Here is a 20,627-nt window from a genome sequence, read left to right on the forward strand (position 1 = left end):
CCAACGAGGACTGGCAGTGGGGCTGCTGTCGAAGGCGGTGTTCCACCACAGGTGGGACATGGAGCTGAGCATCTGTCAGTCTGTCTGTGTTCTGCAGGGAGCTCCAGCCTAGAAGGGAATGGCAGAGTTACTGAGCTCCATCCCAGCGAGGACTGGCAGTGGTGGGAGCTGGCATCTGTCAGTCTGTCTGTGTTCTGCAGGGAGCTCCAGGGAGCAGGGAATGGCAGAGTTACTGAGCTCCATCCCAACGAGGACTGGCAGTGGTGGGAGCTGGCATCTGTCAGTCTGTCTGTTCTGCAGGGAGCTCCAGCCTAGAAGGGAAGTGGCAGAGTTGGAGCTTTTCCTGTCTCCCTGTGGACCAAGCTTAAGGATTTACTGCAGCAGGGGAAGAACAATTCATTAGTTTGGCTTAACTGAGCCTAGAAACTGCTGCTAAGGCTGCTTTTGTGATCTGGTTATTTAACCTTCTGTGCACTGTCAGATGCTGACTCCTGGCAGATGAAGCAAATAAGTGTTTAAGCCAGGCAGCTCCAGAGTTTCAAAGGAGCAGCTCTCTTCTCCCTGCCTGCACACACACTTCACAAGTATGGGTTGTATGGAACAGAATAACCTCACATGCACTGACTTTGCACATCCTCTCTGAACTGCAGCATTCACCCACCCTTGGCTTTTTAAATTTGTAAAATACAAGTGGTGCCTTTGTCCTGCAACTGCTTTGAAACTTCAAGGTGAAAAGGTGATAGGTAAATGTGTCAGGATAGAATTTTCTCATTCTAATTTCAAATTTTCTAATTCTAAATGTTACTTTGGATTGCTTTGTCAATTGCAAAATTCCTAATGGCTTGATCAAACTAAGTTTATTAGTGTTGATAATTCCTTCTATAATTTATTAGGCAATTAATGGTATTGTAAGATAGAGTCCCACTGTGTAATTGTGAACAGTGGAAGACTTGATCTTTTGCTATTAACATACTGGTTAAATTCCTTCAGTTTCTATCATTAGGATACATATGATTAGCTAGTCAGTATTTGTCTAGTGTCTGGAACTTGATGTTTCAGTGATTCTGTTGTATGTGCAAAGGTTTAATGAAATTCTGCATTTATACAGTTGTGTATCTCCGTGCTGCTGCTTTTACATCAGACAAGCTTTGTACTTCCATAACTTAAATTCCCTCAAAGGGTTGCAAGTCCTGCTGCAAATTAGGAATTACCAGTAGCATGCATTTTCAGTGGAGTTGTGCTAAACTTCTAATACTGCTTTAAAGGCACGGTGGTGCTCTCAGGATGTTTCAAATAGAGTCTTTGAAATAGAATTTCTAATGGCTTAGTCAAATGCATCACCATATGAAATGATCAGATGTCATTTCCATTTTAAAGAGATTCCTGTAATATGAAAGATTCCAATCAAGATGTTTTCACACTTCACTTAGCTCATCATATGCAAACTAAATTAAGGTATCACTCGACCTACCAGATGTGGTAGGCACAGAACTATCAGAGCCCATATTTCAGGGATGGCAGCAAGTGTTGGCTGCTGTATAGTTTGGAGACCCAAAACTTTCTTTGATTGCAAGTAATGATTTTCATCTTTTCACTCCTTTATTGCCTGTTGATGAGTTTGGCTTTTGCCTGATTTACATAAGTGTTGTGTCTGGGAGAACGAGTGCCAGGTAAGTCTTGGCATAGGTACTAGTAATAGGTTTGGAGGAGCTGCTCTGGTTCCTAGATTTAGGTGGTGATAAAAGCTTGTGGGTTAAATAAAATTATTGTGGGCAGAATCTTTTTGTGGCACACCTGTGTGTGTCCCAGCTTGGAGCTCACAGGTGTGCTTATGGAGAAAATATTCCCAAACCACTTCCAGTTTTCTTTAGACTGTTTAATTTCTGCCATTGTTCCTTAACCTTCTCCCATCTTTTCCAATGTTTCTGAAGTTTATCTTAAAGGATTTGTATTTTGATCTTTGGTTCATCTTCTTTTTTAAAAAGGTTGTTTAAGACATAGAATTAGCAATGGTGTCTGCTGAATTGGTTCTTCCACTTCCACCAAGTTTTCAAATGCAGTGACAGCCTGTCCCAGAAGCATGGGGGATATGCTTTAAATACTTCTACAGTTGACATGTGAGTTATGTTTTAGACTGGCAGCTTGCCTGCCTTTCCAAAGCACCCAGGAGCCAGCTCTGAGGCAGAAGCCAGTGTTGGTGCCTGTGGCTTTATCCTGAAGGAGCTGGCAAAGGTTTCTGCAGCCAAGGTGTCAGACCTGCAGCTGTGGCTGTGCTCACCAGTGCCAAACAGAGCAGTTAGGAAAGGTTTCATCTTGCAGAGCTGATCCAGTGATTAGCTTCATCCACGTTTCAGGTACAGTCAGCTCATTTAGAAATGTTTGTGCTCTTGACCTCTGCAAACTGGGCACCAGGAGCCATTTCCCTGTCTTTAGCAAGTGCCAGGCTCTCACAGATCCATTCTCAGTTCCATTGAGTGAGTTTGGCATTGAGATTCTCCTAGGTCTAGTGCTAACGTGGTGGAATAGAACCACACCTGGGCACAATCAGGGTAACTACATGACAGATTCTTGTGTGCACTAATGAAGAATATGTTTTTATAGATCATGTTAAGAAATGCTGCCACTTTCATCTCTGTCTAGATTAATTTTCTTGGTACCTCTGACATATTTTATGATATATACTTTACAACACTGCAGATATTTCAAGTGAAGATCTCTTCCAAGCAGAGCTCTCACAGCTCAGCCCAGTGTCTGGCTCTATGCAGGCTTCCCAGCTGCCTTGCTGAGGCCAAGGAACCTCAGATTGCTTTTGTGTAATCCAGTAACTCAGGAGAAAGTGAGGCTAAATGACAGCAGCTGTGGCCCCGGTGTACCAGTGTGGCAGAGTGGCTCTTTTTGGAAGAAAGGAGGGATCACAAAAACCCCATATGATGGGTGAATCCCCCTGAGGCTCTGGGGGCAAGGGGGGAGCAGTTGTTAGGAGCAGCCCCACCCCCAGGCTTTGGAGGAAGGAACAAAGCCCAGCTTGGCTGGGCAGCTCAGCTCAACCTGCCCCAGCACTGCAGAGAGGGACAGAGATGCTTTTGACTTTGTCCTTTGCTGAACCTCCTTCAAGGCAAGTCCTGCAGGTCAGCATTCCAGCAAAATCAAGGAATTCCAAGTGCAGCAAGGTGCCAGCGTGTGACCTGCTCTGGTCTGGCTGGGACTCTCTCTTCAGCCCTGCCTTTTGGTCATGGCTTACCTGTGCAGGGTGGTGCCTGGCAGAGGCTGAGCTGCACAGAGCCTTGGGATGGGGATTCTGTGGAGATTTCTGGAGCTGTGCAAACTGCAGTCTGCACTGAGCTTACAGTGCAGCACACTTGGCTAAGGTACACTTCTGATCCTGAAAGAATTTGCTGAGCTTTAGTCTTCCTAATTGCTTCTGGTTTAAGAAAAACTGCCCTTCTTAGTGGTGCTTCTTGTCTATTGGATTGGGTTTTTACTTCATCCATAATTGATAATTATGCATCTCTTCTGCTGAAAGAAAATATCTTCTGATATTCTTTTCTTTTTTGTTCATTAAAAGTGTAGTTTGTCATTTTGACCACATGTTCCCAGGCAGACAAATCTGCTTGGGCATTGGTAGTGCTTTGTTTTAGTTTGATCTAATTCTCATTTCGATACAATAATACTATAGATACATAAAAATGATATTTCTGTGGTTTTTTTCTGCTAGTTTTTTTTTTTCTGCTCAAGAAAAAATGGTAATTTCTGTGTTGTGCCCAAATTTTGTGTATAATATTGACATGGGTTTATGAGGAAAAACTGGTGGATTGTATTTTGAAATACCTGCAAGAATTGAAGCACTCCAGGATGTGGATTTGTTTTTGTTACCTGTTTTGACCAATGTCTTTGAACTCCCGTTGCTTGTTTTGGGAGAGTGTCAATAGCTTGAAATGATGCATATTCACTTGGATGGAGGCTGGGGATGGCAGCATGAAATGACTTTGTGTCTGTTTGTGTTCTCTGATATAGGGATGAGGCAGAGATTTGCCGAAATTAAGAATATTAAGCAAAAAATTAAACACAGTTAAGGAAAGTACTTGAGAATCATTTTAAAATACAGAGTAAGAACTCTTATGTGTAAAGTCTGACTGAGTAGAAGGGGTTCTGCTTGGCCAGAGGTAGGCTGAATCCATATATACATGTAATTAATACCTTTATTGCTGTATTTTTCCCTGCATAGTTTGCTTTGTTAAACTTTCACCAATATGTTGCTGACAGAATGTGCTTGATGCAAAGACTTAATTGTAGAATTTCCAAACAACATGTATTTATTTCTTTTTTTCTTTAGGAGACATCACTCAGAAAGGATATGAAAAGAAGAGGGCAAAGCTGTTGGCACGGTACATACCACTAATTCAAGGTGAGAAACTGCATGGAAGTTACACCTTTGTGCCAAATCTGTGAAAATATAAAATGAAAAGTTCTCACTAAATAGACTGGAGGAATTATAATAGTGTTTGATATGGCATCTAAGCAGCAGTGGGAAATGGCTGTCACAGAGAAGTGCAGAGCAAGGAAAATGCCTGAAATAGATATTTTTTATAGTTTTCTATGAAATGTTAAATGGTAACATTTTTGTCAGCAAACATCAGTTTGACAACGGGATCTGAGACTTTAAGATAACTTTAGAAATTAATAAAGTTGCTGCTAAAAGCCAAGTGGCTGCTTCCATGAGGTGAAAATACTCAGTAGTCCCCACTCTCATGGTTTAATGTGCTGGGTTTTGCATTCACCCTGTGCCTCACCCCATTTCCACCCAGTCCCTCAGCCCCTCTGCTTCCTCAAAGTACTGACTTTTTATATATAAACTATTACTTCTGGAGCTGGTTATTATCAGACTTCATCACCCACAGCCAAAACCTAAGTGCCCAGATTAATAAAATTTCTTTTTATGCTAGGACACTGAAATCACTCAGGGTTTAGGGCTGTTATGCTGCCACTGAGATTTGGTATTCTGTAGTCCCCCAATTTTCCATAGCTTGACAGATTTAAAGGGAAAATGAGAAGAAAACGAAGGTGAGTGGAAGCAGTGATGAGACACTGTAAACTGAGAGTGTTGAACTGTCAGAATGTCAGAATGTTTCATCATGGGGGCTCTTAGCAGATGTTGCTTTTTTGTGGTTTTGGTTTTTATTTGGATTTGGGGATTTATTTAAGAATAGATGTAGGTTTTCTCTGAGCAAATTTGGAATCTCTACAGGCCAAGCAGAACCAAACTCATCTCTTTAAAAAGGCTTGTTCCTTGCAAAGAAGCAGTTTGGGTTTTTAGGCTGACAGTGGCAGTCAGCAGCAGGCTCTAGCCTCAGCTGCCACAGCTTCTCCTCCTTGTACCATTTTTCTGGAAAGAGCTGTCTCAGTTTTCTGTTCAAAATACCCTGTCCTCTAACTCAGCTTGGTTAAAGATCCTGAGACCAGGTGAGGTATAGATTTTGACTGAGGATTCACAATTCCCAGAAATATTCTCTCAATGCATTTTGTCTCCTAGAAAGTCCTGTCTTTGGATTTCTGTCTCTTGTTTAATCTCTCATCATCTTTGATTTACTCTGCCCTCACTCCTTTCTGTTGACAGTGGGGGCTTTACTTTAAATTTTTTCCTTCTCAGCTCTCACAGGCTGTTTGCACAAATATTCAAGTCCTGAGCTCTCAAGCATAGCTTAGACAGCTCCAGTACTTTGTCTGCCCTACTCCTTGAAGTCAGTTTAGATTTTCAGCTGCTGAAAGGTTTTTCTCCTTGCTCAGCTATATTTCCCTAATCGCCTTAAGCAGCAGTTAATGAGTCAGCAAATCCTGTGGCTTGTCCTGCTTGCTTGATACCACATTTTCTAAGAAGGACCAGATTACCTGATCTTTTTTTTACCACTTCTGCCTAGATTAGCATTAAGCTGACAGGAATCTAGCTTTAAAATGCTAAAAAATGAATAGACTGTCTGCCTCTGAGCTCAAAGAATGATGCTCTGGCTAAAAGATGAAATTTACTTCAAACATTAAGCTGACTGCCTGGTTCAGTTTCCTGACATATGCTCCATTAACCCAGTTCTAGCTTGAAATTTCCTTAATTGACACAGCTTCAGCGTGGCTCAGAATAGAGTGTGGGAGTCCCAAAGGCTTTGAGCCTGCAGAAATTTTTTATCATTAACAGTTTAATTGAAGCATTCCTGATAGGATTCATAAGGTTCAGTATCCATCAAGTCTTTGCAGGCTGATGAATGTCAGCATTTCACATTTGATGAGTTCTTGCTCTATGATTTGACGTCCCCAGGACCACTAAATCATGTCTTAAAAGTGCACTTGCATGATCATAGGTTTGGGTTCTGGAAGTTTAACTTTCCCTGTTCCACCTCATCAGCTGCTACCTACAAAGTAATCATGTGCAAACTCCTGCTCTCAGCACCTTCAGAATGGTTTGGGCTGTGTTCTGCTCTGTCTTTGGGGAGCCAAATCTTTACCCAGACAGGTTAAACATCCCACAGAGGGCTTGGTGATCAGAACAAGGCAGAAGTGGCTGCAAAGCACATTTTCAATTAACAGGAAAATGAAGCACAACACCCTGTGATTCTCTTTCCTGTAGATTGTTTTGTGTTCTGAAGTTCTAAATCTGCAGGGATGAAGAGTTAGTGGAAATGTAAAGATTTTGCTTAGGAACCATAAAACTCTGTAATTATATGGAAATAATAACTAGAATGAGTTATTTTCCACTGATCCAACCAAGTGCACTGTGCAAAATCAAAAACAAGTGTTGAGTAATAGCAAGCATTAAACAGTAATTAATTATTTTAATGAAGTAAAATTTAACAGTCAGTAATTGGCTTCCTCAGTCAACCTCTGCATGCAAATGACAGATAAAACTCTGAGGAAATAATTAATTATATCTGTAGGCAATCTGGCATGCTGCATGCTGAAGCTTCTGAGTGATGGATAACATCAGACACATGGCAGAGGGTGATTTGGAATGTGGATAAAGCTGGGATGTAAAAAGAGTCAGAAATAACATAATAAATAAGCAGCATTTACAGTGAGCATCCTCTCCTGGTGGGCAGGTGATGGTCTTAAGCTTCCTTTCTAACCCCTCAGGTAAAACTCCTGCCTTGTGATGGTTGTTTCCTGATGATCCTGATTTCTTACTGGTGTTTTTACAAACTGGGTATTTTCAGTTTGCCTCTTTGGCTGCATAAATGAGGTTGCAATTGCAGTTAAGTGTCCTGGTGCTGCTTTACAGAGCAGTCCCTGGAAATCATTTCACTGGATTTAGTTAGTGCTAGAAGAACACCTTGGTGAGTGATTTCAATTCTCCTCTGATGGCAGAGTGACTCCACTCTAAAATTATTTTCTTTTATTATTTTCTTCTCTTTTCTTCCTTAGCACTTCTGCTCCAGGAAAATTGCAATGTTAACCATTTTCAAATTTTCATCTTAAGGGAAAATGATGATGAAACGTCCTCTAATTTTGGATGAGGCTTGCATGTCCCATACTTTTATTTTTCTTATGTTTTCATGGTTTTATGTCTCTGAAAAATGTTTCTGTTGCTCCCAGGAATACATATGTGTTCTATTCCTGGCTGGACCAGGTGATCTTCAAGGTCCCTCCAACCTGGGTTGCTCTGTGATTCTGTATAACTGTGATTTTTGGTTTTGCATCTTTGTCAGTAAGAGGTACCCACAAATCAGCCTCTCATTCAGTCAGAGTGGGAGTTGGACATACCCCTATAGCACTTCCTACCTGTAGTTCCATTTTTAGGGAATGTGCACCTTTCTCTGGTGTCTTGGAGTCTACAAAAGCTTTATAATTCCTTATAATTTAAGGAAAAAACATAAAAGCACCTTTCTTGGTGCTAGAGTTAAAATTCCCACTTTACACTATGGGTGTAATGGCTGTGATCAAAGGATATCCAAATTTTAATTGGCTAATTTGGTTGGATCTTGGTGTATTTGGTTTAAATGAGGTGTGTGAAAGTGAACTATGTCCACGTGGGCTAGCTGAAAAAGCAGTTTATAGTTTCATACAAGAATAATTCAAATATTATTTTTAATTTCATCTTGTAGAAGCAAATTGTTCAGTTAGTTGGAACAAGCAGCCTCTTTAAGTTGACTTCATTCTTGCTAGCTTTGGGCAAGTTAAAAATGGAGAAAATGCAGTGAATCAAGTGCCTTTGGTGTATGTTTTTTCTGTAAAGGTGTTGGTGTGATTGGGGAGACTTCGCCTAATTACCCATCTGCTTTTGCTGAAGGCTAAGGTAGTGATTTGCATAGTAGGAGAATAAATGAGCAAGCTCACCAGGCTTGTGGAGCAGCATTTTACTGGCACATAGTGCATCTGACTCTTAGGCTATGAAACTATCTTACTATTTTACCAAAAAGTGACATTTTAGATTAATTGTTGCTATTTTTGCCCCGTGATATAAAATGTACTTTGAGAAAGCAAGAAGGGAAACTTAATCCAAAGAAACGGAGTTGTAGTTTCTAAGAGTGCCAGGGATTTCATGCCTCATCCTAATTTAAGAGGAGATTCTGAGATTCACTGGTACATCCTGCATCACAATAACTCTGATTCACAAAAATCTGCTCTTGGTCTTGAGAGGAGGAGAGTGTTCTGGGTTGGGGTTGGTCATGGACTCCTGTTGTTATGTGTGGTCACTTCTTCCACTCCTGCCCCAGGATTGGTGTGGGCAAACAGCAGAGCTTGGCTTGCACGTGACTCAGGACATCCTGCATGCAGGTGTTCATCTGCTGATGGGTGCCACTAGTCAGCTCATTTTCCAGATTATTCTCCTCCCACAGGGGATCACAGAGTGGAAAAGGGGCTCTTACCACTCCTGATTTCAGGGCTCTGTAGTTACTACAAGACTGCAAATGGGAAGAGTAAGGAATTGGGAGGAGCATGAGTCTCTTTTTCTGCTTACAACGTGCAGCCCTCCTGGAGGAAAAGAAATGGCATACCAAGAAAAAGTTCTGGCTTTCTTTTGCTGTCTTTTTTGCCCAAGGTCTCTTTTGACAAAATTATACAAAAGTGATGCAGATATGACATTGTCTGAGAATTTCTTAAGTAGTCTAACATAACTGCATTCCCCAGTGGGACACATGGGGACAGCCCAGCAAAGAAACCAAAGTGTCCTCAGTGGAGCAGAACAGAATGTGCATTTACCAACATACAGACCTAACACTCCTTGAAACACTTCAGCAGAATTCTGATTGTAACAGAAAAACAAATGCAATCTGCCAACTGAATTGATTCAACAGATCTGAGAAGTGGTGAAAACACTGCAGAATTCTATTCCACATTTCACTTGGACACAAGTTTTCCACAACCACAGGTCAGCAGTCCAGGGGGATTTGTTGATCTGGAAACAATAAACGGCAACTTCAGATTTTGTTAGGAAGATTGAGGCAAGTCATCTCCTTAAGCCTGAGCCAAGGCAAAGGGATAACTGTGATGGTACAGAAGAGAGCAGGCAGCAGGGCTGGGAGCCTCCCTCAACATGGAGCACCCAGAATACCTGGATTACAGCAGGAGCTTTGACCCAGCTGAAGCTGACAGTACTTCTGCATTAATACCCGCAAAGGTCTTACTAGGGAATTGCAGCATTTTTGTAAAATGTGAATCTTCTGAGTACTGATCTGTTAAATGGGTCTAGATTAAATTGGATTAAAATGCAGGTAGAAGGTGAGCCCTTTCTAAAGGTACTGCCTTGCCCCAGGTGAACTTGTGTGTTGAGAGCAGTGAAACAAAGTCGAGGTGGGGAGCAGATACTATATTTGCAAAGCTGAGTTTGTACTAAAATAAAGCTGTGTTTCAGGTGTGGATCCATCCCTGCAAGCAGAGAACAGAGTCCCAGGCTCCTCCCAAGCCTCTGCTGGGGTATCCAAACAGCAGAAATCCCGATCCACCAACTCGAGGGACGAGCGCTTCCGATCCGGTAAGGGACCCACAAACAGCTGAGAATCTGTGTCCTGAGAGGAAAGGATGCCTGGAACGTGCTACCTGCACCCCCCAGAAATGGGTACTGCTTGGGAAGGAGGACACAGATAAGGAGTGGTTTTCAAGTGTCTTTTTGTTTGGTTACAAGAGTGGTTTTGTTTGAATTGGGCCTGGAGGAAATGCAAGGAGGGAAAGAGGCTGCAGACCTGTCTTCTGATGTGTTCCTTGTTGTCAATTTTACCATGCTCAACAGGTTTTTCATATTTGCTGAGAAAACAATATTGGGTTTCCAGTCTGTATAACAGTTACTTAAACATTTTGAGGACTAGAGAGTGTGAATTTGGAGGATTTTCTTTCTGCTTTTTTGGGTTTTTTGTTAAAGCACGGTTATATATTTGTTGTAGCTTTCTTTCCGATATTTCCTGGTTTAAAGCAAGTGCACAAAAAAGGGAAATATCACAATGGATATTCTACTTCATTTTAAATGGACACCACAGTGACAAACCTGTTTTGGAAAATCGTGTGAAAATCCTGATATCCTCATTGCATCCTGTTCCCATTGTTACTTTTCAGGTGGTTGGAGTGCAGCATTTCCCTGTGAAATTCCTTGTCACAATAGTGAGGAAAAACAGGTGTTTGAAAGCTTTTCTCTCCTCAATACTTTTGGGCTTCTAGCTGGGTATTTTTCTGTTTGTTGTGCAGGGTAATTCCAGCTCCTGGGTTTGGGGATGTGTACTGGTTTGAGAGGAAGACTTTTTCTTCTGCTATTTGGATGGCAGCGTTTGGGTTTTTTCCCTCACTTTGGTACATGCATTCTTTGTGTTAGTGAAATGCTGGGCTTGCTGTTCATCACTTCCAGTCATCACTGTTGAGCGTTTGTGATCCTTGTTCTCAAAAATGTGGCACATTTGGTCTGATTCTGAGTGATTAATTCCCTGAAGAAAACTGAACTCCACAGTTCTTACATGGTGAATCACTTCCACAGTAAATTTTGAGGAATTTAAGTAACAGACAGTGGTAGAGAGCTTCTTTTTGCAATTCCAATATCCAGCTAAAATTTGATTTATACTAATTAATGAATTTTTGTACCCTAAGTGTTTTCCTTCTTTAAAATAATTTCATTCCTTTTACTTGTTTTATTGAAATGTGTTTCATCATGTAGAAAAGCTCTTAAAGCAAAAGTGGAGTAGGAACAAAGTGTTCCAGGGAAGTGAAAGCAATTACTACATTGATTTGGATGAGAGAGGATGTTCCTACTCAGCTGATGTCCAAGGACAAGATATTATGGGAAAGATTTCAAGCCAGGAATAGATTTTAATGAGTATAGAGGGAATGATGAGTTAAATTGGCGCTGTAAAAATAAAACATGGAACAGAATAAGAATTCATCCTGAGTGTCTCCTGGTTGCATTTTGATCAGATAATCTGGTCTGTTCCAGGTTCTGGGGTGGGAGTCAGGACTAGAGGATGAGGTGCTAGTGATTTTGCCCTCTGGAAATGGAATAAGAAGTAGTTCCCATGCTTGCTCCCACAAATCTGGGTGATGTTATGACCTGCCCTGCCCTGCTCTGCTTTGTTAAAAAGCCCCAGCACACCCTTGCCTCCAACTAGGCCTTTCCCTTCCCAAAATGCACAGCTCTCTAAGAATGCTTTCATTTTTAATCTGCCACATTATTTAGTGGCTTCATATATTTATATGCAGACTACAAATATTGTGTTATTTTGCTCTTTGGAGACCTTTTCTGGAGAAAAATTTATGTTCCTATGCGATGTTAATGTAACAAAAATGTCTTTTAAATTGTATGTAGATGTAGGCATGGTGGAGGTGGCTGCATCTCACAGTTACTGCCTCTTTCTAGAGACATTCCAGCTTGGTTTTGGCTGCAAGTTCTGCCAAGGAAATGTGTCCTGCAGAATGGACATTTTTTCCTACTTTCAAGGCTCCAAAAACAACCTTGATCTTGAATGCTGCTTAAACTTTCTGCAGTTTAGGGACAAGGTTTGCTTCTGGATTTCTATGGGAATAATCTTCATTAGTGAACAATAATAGCTAAAACTAAGGATCAGGAGAAACCAAGACTTGACAAAAAGCCTAGATGTGGAAATGGAGAAGGAGACATAAGCAAAGGGGAATTTTTAATTTATAAAACATCTATTATTAAGTCTTTGGTGTGAAGGACAGGAGCAAAAATCTGACAGGAGGACCAGGACAAAAAAAATTACTGTATTAAAGAGTAGAGGTTTTACTGAGGTTTTTTTTTTCTTTTTCCTTCTTAATATTTTTCTCTCATAACAACATCATCTTTGAACCTCCCATATTTGTTGCACAAAAAGTTCTTCTTTGAGATAAGCATCTACTTAGTACATTCCTGAGTCTTGTAGGAACACCTGTGGGATAGTATATTTGCATGTATACATATTTTATTTACTGCTCTGAACAGATTTTCTGCAGGGAGCTGCAGACTGCAGTGACCTTATTGCTGTGAGGAACTGGTTGGTGTCTGGGACCATCTCCTCAGGGTTTCTTGTGATTCTGTAGAATCCATTTGGCCAGACTGAAGAGCATGTTCCTTGGGAATGGCCTTGGGCTGGCCATGACCAAAGAGGGTTTGGGGCTAGCACAGAAATGGTACTTTTTAAATTAAAAAAAAAGAAGATACTGTAAAATACTGATACTGTAGTCATCAGTAAGATAAAGGGAGAGAGTTACATTGGATATTATAGGTACAAAATTGCATGTACAATTATGTTGTATATTCCATGTAAGTTGTGTTAAGTACATGTCTGTCATACACACATACCTACAAATTGCTTCATGCCTTCAAATTTGTCTACCTGTTACATATTTAAATCTTAGCAAAGGAATGGATGGATATTTACTGAAAGAATTTGTGTTTTCTTTCAAATGGAATAGTTAAATTCTGATGTTTCCATGTAGAAGAAATGTGGCCAGCCCAGTGCAGAGCCACGTACTCACTCCTGGGCTCTGTCCTGCTTTGGGTTCTGTCTATTGACAGGGGTTGCCACACTCAGCAATAGAATTCTTTCCTTCTACCCTCTGTCATTGGTCTTGCTGTTACTGTTCATTTTCATACCTCTTTTCAGTCAGTTGTTCTGCCTTTTGTGCCTCCAGGTAATGCTCCTCTCCATCCTGCCACAGGGAGGAGGGAAGGGGGAAGGGAGTGAGCAGTGCCTGTCTTGAAGTGTTTTTAGAGGGAATACTGGACTGGAGAATGCCATTCCTAAACCTCAGCCAGCCCATTGTAACTGTGTTTAAGTGTGTGCATGATATATTGTGCTTTTCTTTTGAGTCTCAAGTGGTAACTCAGAGGATATTTTTGGTCTGCCTCATTCCTCCTCAACATCTGTTCACTTCTCATGAATTTTCTTCCTGCATAAGTTTTAGCTTTTGACACCATTGGAATGTAGATGTCAGAGAGAAAAAGCTGCTGAAAAATCACTGGAATACATTAAATTTTATCTGCAGCAAGGTCTTAATTGAACACTGAATTCCTCTTTAATCTCAGTTTTGGCTTAAAAATTAGAAAAGATAAAGTATAACCCTTGAGCCCCTTAGGGTAATTTTTGCTTTCAGGAAAGTGGAAGCTCTGTGTGTCTTTTCCCTAATTCTTCATATAGAATCATAGAATTTTGTTAGTTGGAAAGTATGTCTAATATCATTAAGTCCATTAGTCTCTTGTTTCTGTTTTTTATTACTTGCAGTGTTTTGTGAGAACTTCAGCTGTGCATGTACTTGCACTTCTTTTCCCTTCCTGATTTTGAGGATGAAGAGTCAAATGTTGTTGCAAATTTACAGAATCTGCATTGAACTTTCCCCCCCAAATGAAAATAACTGATAGTTCAAAACTAATACACTGGGTACTCTATATTTCAGGGGGGTTTTCAAAATGCTACTCACAGAGCATTTTTCAGGCTGATTTTATGAGGAAAACACATCAACTTGCCCCTGCTTATATTCTCCCTTAGCTTTGGAAACCATTGTTTCTGCACTGGGCTGGAGCTGGAGGCAGTGGTGCTGATTCATTGCTCCTGACTGAAATTCTAACCTCTTTGTTTGTTTGTTTGTTTGTTTTCTATCTAGATGTCCACACTGAAGCAGTACAAGCAGCACTTGCAAAATATAAAGAGAGGAAGATGCCCATGCCCTCCAAGAGACGCTCTGTCCTGGTGCACTCTTCAGTAGAGACCTACACCCCTCCAGGTGTGTGCTGGGTGAGCACAGAGAGGTAACAGAGCTGCCCAGGCCAGCTGTGGCCATCCCTTCCCAGCAGATGTCCAAAGCCAGGTTGGACAGGGCAGCCTGGGGTAGCTGAAGGTGTCCCTGCCCTAAGCTGTTAGGGCACTAAAGTTCTGGGTCACAGTTGTTTCTCTGTAATCAGGTCTTGGTTGGGTTTATGCTGTGCTGGTTTTCCTCATGGTTTTTAGAGTCTCATCTAGAGATAGCATGGCTGCTGAAAGTCCCCATGAAAGCAGTCAAGCAGCTGCCCTTTATGCATTATGTTCTCTTACATCCTGTCTCACTCAGAGGAGATAATCCAGGCGAGCATGTCAGAGCTGAAAATACCTCATTTCACACTGCAGAAGATTCTTCTTTTAAAAGCTGAAGAAAATACCAGAGCATTAAGTTGCTGCATTAATTGCAGAGCACTCATCAGATGGTTTCAGCTATTCAGTGGTGAGCAGATTGAAGCAGTCAGAAAGTCATGCATTATCATTGTTCAGATTGGTTATGGCAGAATGCCTTCTTTAATTTCAGGGGAAAAGGTAATCTCCTGTTGTCTCACAGTGAATTTTCTGGAGGTTAAGAAAATCATAGAACATGTCATGCTAGCAAGCCAAGTGGTTTGAGGCCAGTGTCTTGTATACAAAGAAGAGGGATTTCCTGAGATGTTTTATTTTGGGAGTGTGCACGTGTCTTTTGTAATGTGGCCCAGGAGCAGAAGCACACTGACTTCTACTGCCCTTCTCAGTCATTTGCAGTTCTTAACCCTCTTCTCTAAAAGAAGGGTTCAGGCATGGACCACGTGCCTGGCCATGCCCCTGAGCCTGCCCTCCCTGCTGTACAGGTGTGTGCAGAGCCAGGTGAGGCCCTGGGATCTGCATGTGTTCCATGTGTTTGTGCTGCTGGAGTGGCATCTTGGAACATGCCTCAGCAAGGAGGCCAAGTGTGCTCACACTGGGATTGAGCAGGGTGCAGAAGCACCTTCAGTAACAGGAGCTGAAAGCTGGTGGCCATGGCCACAAGCCTGCTGGGGTTCAGGAGCTGTTTGGACACCTCCTAGGCACGTGGTGGGATTGTTGGGGTGCTCCTGTGCAGGGCCTGGAGTTGGACTCAGTATTCCTCATGAGTCCCTTCCAAGTCAGGGTATTCCCACTCCAGCCATTCCTTGAGTCCATGGTTCTCAGCCCAGTGTTAAACTGAAATCCAGCTAGCTCCTGGCTGGCAGAAAGGAACCACCTTTATCAGTTATCCTTCCAAAAGTTTTAACATACTTCTGGTTTTGTCCTGTTGAGTCTCTGATCCTTCCCACACAAATTTCCTGTGATCAGAGCTGGAGCTGAGCCTTCATGCAAATCTGGCTCAAAGAGGGGTGGTTTCTGTGGCTGCCTTGGGCCAGCTCCCAGCCAGGAAGAGCTGGAAGCCAAGCACACAGAATTCTGTCAGTGTTCTGTCACCACACACCAGGACCCACGGATTAACCCCTGCCACTGCCTCAGAGCTCCTGCTTGGGGTGACCTTGCTACTTCATGGTGGATTTATGTTTTGATGTTAGAATGCTTTTACCATGGGTCCTCCATTTTTGTACAGACTTCATTTGTCTTGAATCAGGGTAAGGAGATATTATCAGTGTGTATTCTGTGAGAAACCTGCTTTTTCTGTGGTCCTGTTTCTTCCTCTGAAGAAATGGCAGACTTGGTGGCTTGGTTTGGTTGGTTTTGTTTTTTTATGAATTCCTGGCTGTTCATAATTCCATTTTGTTCCTTATTCATGGGATTATTTATTTTTGCTTTCTGCCTAAAAGAAAGGGAAAGTTGTAAGCAATATGGGACAGGTTTGGCTTCTCTCCAGGAGCAAATGGAGTCAGCTGCCAAAAACTCCAAATGTGGCAGCAGGCTGGAATTATCACATGGACCCAGGAATGGGGATGCACCACAGCTGAATCTTCTTAGAGATCTATTGTCTATTGTTTGGGTATTTTCATTCAAAATTGTCATGTTTGATGAGGGAGGTCAAATAATGAGATATCTGCAGTTTGGACTTTGAAAATGCCATCAAGATAATGGGATTCTTATGAAATGGTTTTTTGGTTTTTATGATTTTAGACTCCTAAGAGAAATTACTCTGAAGTTATTGGAAGTGCACATATTCTTGAAGATCAGAAAATTAAAGAGCTGGTAACTGAAATGCATTGCCCAAGATGAGGGCTTTTTTATGTTGCTTCAAGAAATGGATATGGAATTGTATCTAGCTGAACAACTGTATCTAGATGAACAGTTATGTGTCCAGAGGGTTAAGAGAACCAAAATTAAGGTTGCAGAACTCCTGGTGTAACCAACCCCAGATTTCCATGTCTGGGACTCTTAGACTATGAGGCACCCTACCTTATATAAAGCATGTAACAGATCAAGTCATTAAAATTCAGCAACTTCTTTATGAGGGCAAGATTTTTTTCTGTAATAAGACTTTCTGGTTTTCACTCAAAATCACAAGGGATGTCTTTTCTTGATATTTCGAATTACCTTTTTTTTTTTTCTTGGATGGAGAATAAATAAGGAAGGATTCCAAGGGGGAACATCTGGAAAGTTGTAAGTAACTAGATGGTAATTAAATTAGCAGCCCTTTGTCAGACTTCTAAAGACAACAAATATACATCTAGAATGAAAAGATGCTGTACTAAGCATTTCTGTGTAGTACTCCTTCATACCAGTGTATGTGGTTAAAATACATGCTTTGTAATAACTCCTTCATTGAACTTCAGGGCACCATGGGTGTTTTTAGGAATTAGTTCTCAAAACAATTGGAAAGTGAAGAATTCCCTGCCCCTCAAAAAGAGTAAAAAAGGAAATAAACAACAACAAAAAAGGGCTTATTTCAGGTGTGATGAGATAAAATTTCCCTGTTCAGAACAGAAGTATTTTTTCAGTGGAAGAGGGACGGGATGAGATGCTCACTGATGTGCTGTAGGTCGAAGCCTTCTTTAACAGTGTCATTCCAAATGCTGGAGGTGACTGAAGCTTGTCTCCAGGTGTGCCCTGGCCCCAGTGTGCAGAAGCTGTTCCCCTGTGCCAGCGCAGGGCAGCCAGAGGGGTTTGGTCTGTGTGTGTTTGTGTCCATTCCTGGCGTGCGGGCGCGGAGCGCGCGGAGCCCGGCCCGGCGCCTGCTCCCGGTGCTGGCTCATCCCCATCCCCCCATGACAGCCCTGTCACCGTTATTTTGACCACAGACACATCGTCAGCATCAGAAGATGAGGGCTCGTTGCGGCGGCAAGGGCGGATCAGCTCCACTCCCTTCCAGAGCCACTCCAACGTAGAGCCCTGGCTTAACCGGGTCATTCAGGGCTCCTCCACCTCATCCTCTGCATCCTCCACCTCATCTCATCCTGGAGGGAAACCTGCTGCTGCTTCCAATACAGCTCCTGCCACCACTGCTGCCACTGTGCTTGCAGATCTCATGGCACACACGCAGATAGGTCAGTAAACCTGCCGGTGTGGTTGGAATGAAATCAGATCACAAATCCCAAAGCAGGGCTAAACACAAAGGTCTGCACCAGGAGATACCTGGTGAACCAGGAGATCCCTGAATAGCCTTAAAATGTGCAGTTCACAGACCAGGTAGGTATGATGTCTGTGTATTGAACCCTAGCCAGTTGCTCATGAGATCTGAACGTGCATTCTTCTTGGTAAAATGCTTGCTTTACCAAGAAACTAAGGTTCAGTTTTAGTGGATTCCAAAGCAGAATTTCAAAGGAATCCTGGTTTTGGTGCATGCTTTCCAATCTGCATGTATTTACCCTAAACAGTGTCAGATTGTGTATTTCAGATATGATTCAGTTGGTAAGCATCCAAAAGACAGAACAACACACAGAATCTTTGGGAAGGTTACAAAATCAGAGGTCCTAATCATTAGGGAAATTTTTTACTGTTTCTACAAAACCTTTAAAGAAACCTAATTTTTCATATTTCCATTTCCAAGCTTATTAATAATGAGAAATTTGCAATTTTTTATGTCCTGATATAAGAAAGAGGTAATCTGTCACCACTAAGCCATTCTAGATTTCATATTATGGATTAATAGCAGTTATGTTTAACTCCTTTAAATTACAAAGTCAATTATGGCTAACCTTTTAAGCTTAACTGGGATCGATGAAATTCTTAATATAGCTGTAAAAACTTACAAGATACCCAAAATGTAGCAGAGCATCTTGTTGTGTCTCCTGCCCCAGGCCAGATAGATCTGTCTGTCAGGACTGTTTAATCAACAGCATACAAAATCAATACCTTGTATGAGAATCAATGCCTTACTGAAGAGATCAGAGTCCAGCATTTCAGCAGCTGAATGTTGGGCTGTATGCAGGTTTAAAATTTCATTAATGGGAAATAATTGTAGTATCTAGAAGGAAGGAAGCTCAGGGATCTTTAAGAGCTGATCTGTTAAAAATATTTATAAAGATAAAATTTCCAGTGCCTTTGACAAAAAAAAAAAACAATTAGATGCATTTTCACATAAGAATGGTCTTGCTCATTTCTGCAATGCTTGGCATGTTCTATCAGTTCTCATTCCTACCTTGATAACATTCATGCATGGCCAATATCAGTTCAGTTGGGACATTTTTCCTGTCTGCATGTATTTTCCTAGCTCACAAGAATATGAAAACTGACTCAGTTCTTACACTGCAAACTTTTATGACTCTTGATAAATACTCACATACTTTCTAAAAGGGGCTTTGATTTGTCCTAGAGCATAGGAGATGAGTTTATTTATTTTTCAGATAGTGTGCTGATGTCAGCAATCTGAAAGGCATCTTACATATCTTAATTGCCATGCCCTACTGAAATATTCTGTGTTTTGGGTATGTACTGAATAGCTATTCACAGTTTTGAGATGTTGGAGAATTTAAATTTAGCAGCTTGTTCCCTTACAGCTCATCTTGTCCAGCCTGCATTTTTACTGGTCAGCTCAAGCTAAGTTCCCAGGCAGTAAACTCTGCTGGAAGTGCAAGGTGACAGGATTTAGTGGAGTCAGACAGAAATGTGCATCATTTTAAGATGTTTGCCTTTCACTTAATAACAGCAAGGAAAACCCTTCATGCAGGGGGATTTTTTTTCTTTTGTGTAATAATTTTTTTTAATGAATAAGGCTGGTGGTATGTTCTGGTTTTTTTTCAAGGTCACTGTATCAACTGTCCCCCCTTAGCTCTTAGAGCAGCTGGAAGTACAGATCATCATGGCTTTTAATTCTCTGTCATATCCCATTTGTTCTTCCTCTGGACACTGCTCTCTTGCATTTATCTCTGTCTTGTCATCACTAATGGAAAGGTCCTTCAGTCTGAATCCAATTAACCTCTCTTCCTGAAGTCACAAATCTGCTCACACTTTCTTCTTTAACTCCTCACCACTTCTCTTACCCTGCTGTGCCAGGGCATTTCTGGATGATACAAACTAATAGCACGGGGTCTCTCGGGCATTGATTAATAAAATTCTCAATTATTAATTAAGCTAATGCGTTTTTTATCTGAGCATAAATCCTGAAAATGGAACCCTTTCTTTCTCCATACACAGTGAGACATTGCTGGTCCTGGAGGGTTTGTCAGGTGGGAAAGGGAACCAGCCACCCTTGTCTCTGTGGCCAGGTTGTGTGCTGCAGGAAGCCTCTGGTTTGGTACTTTGGGGAACAAGAGAAAAAGAAAAAACAGCCAAAAGGCAACTTTAAAAATAGAACAGAGTGAGAGCATGTGCATGGAGCAGGTGGATGCATGGGCTCTCTGTGGGTCCTGTCCTGGTTACACAGGTCAGCTTGGCACAGCTGTGGTTACTGAACCCAGAACATTTTTGTGACGGATGAAGTAACCCTTCCTCCTTCACGTACCTCACCCATGTGAAAGGAGGTGAGTCTCTGCAATGCAAACACTGGCATTGCAGTCAGTTCCATTGGAAAGGATGGGAATGGATTTAAATTTGAATTTTTCTCCTCTAAAACCACTCAGAGCTGGACTTGTGGCTTGTGTATCAGCTCTGGAATTGTGGGAGCAGTGCAAGGAGCACTTGCTGTCCTGGGGCTGATCAGTGCCTCATGGTGGGGGATTATGTGTGTATTTCACAGCACTGCCCAGATCTCCCTCTGCCTGCAGTTTTTCTGGCAGGATTTGTGACATGCTGAGGTCCTTCAAGGGCTGTTGGCAGCTTCAACCCTGAGCAGCAGTGTTTTCTCCAGCTCTTCCCTGCTGCATTCCTATTTTTACTCATCAGGATTCTGAATATTTCAGTCTCCCTGTTCTTGTTGTCTGTTGTTTAAACGCTTCTCAGAAATGCTGCCATTTCCTAAACCATTCCATTCAAAACCATTCTATAACCATGGTTACATTTTTGGAATGATGATAGCAACTTCTTACAGTGCCAATTAGTGATAGGACGAGGGGGAATGGTTTTAAA

At 41.7% G+C, this 20,627-nt stretch overlaps 1 protein-coding gene across 1 annotated transcript in view; it reads left to right on the top strand.

Annotated features, from left to right (window-relative positions):
* DIP2A (disco interacting protein 2 homolog A) overlaps positions 1-20,627 on the top strand; it is a 56,685-nt gene that overhangs the window by 5,468 nt on the left and 30,590 nt on the right. The window contains 4 exon segments of the mRNA XM_030231195.2: positions 4,334-4,405; positions 9,836-9,955; positions 14,059-14,178; positions 17,423-17,668. Coding sequence (XP_030087055.1) covers positions 4,334-4,405; positions 9,836-9,955; positions 14,059-14,178; positions 17,423-17,668 — 558 coding nt within the window.

This window comes from Serinus canaria (genome assembly GCF_022539315.1).
Source record: "Serinus canaria isolate serCan28SL12 chromosome 7 unlocalized genomic scaffold, serCan2020 HiC_scaffold_29, whole genome shotgun sequence".
Lineage (NCBI taxonomy): Eukaryota > Metazoa > Chordata > Aves > Passeriformes > Fringillidae > Serinus > Serinus canaria.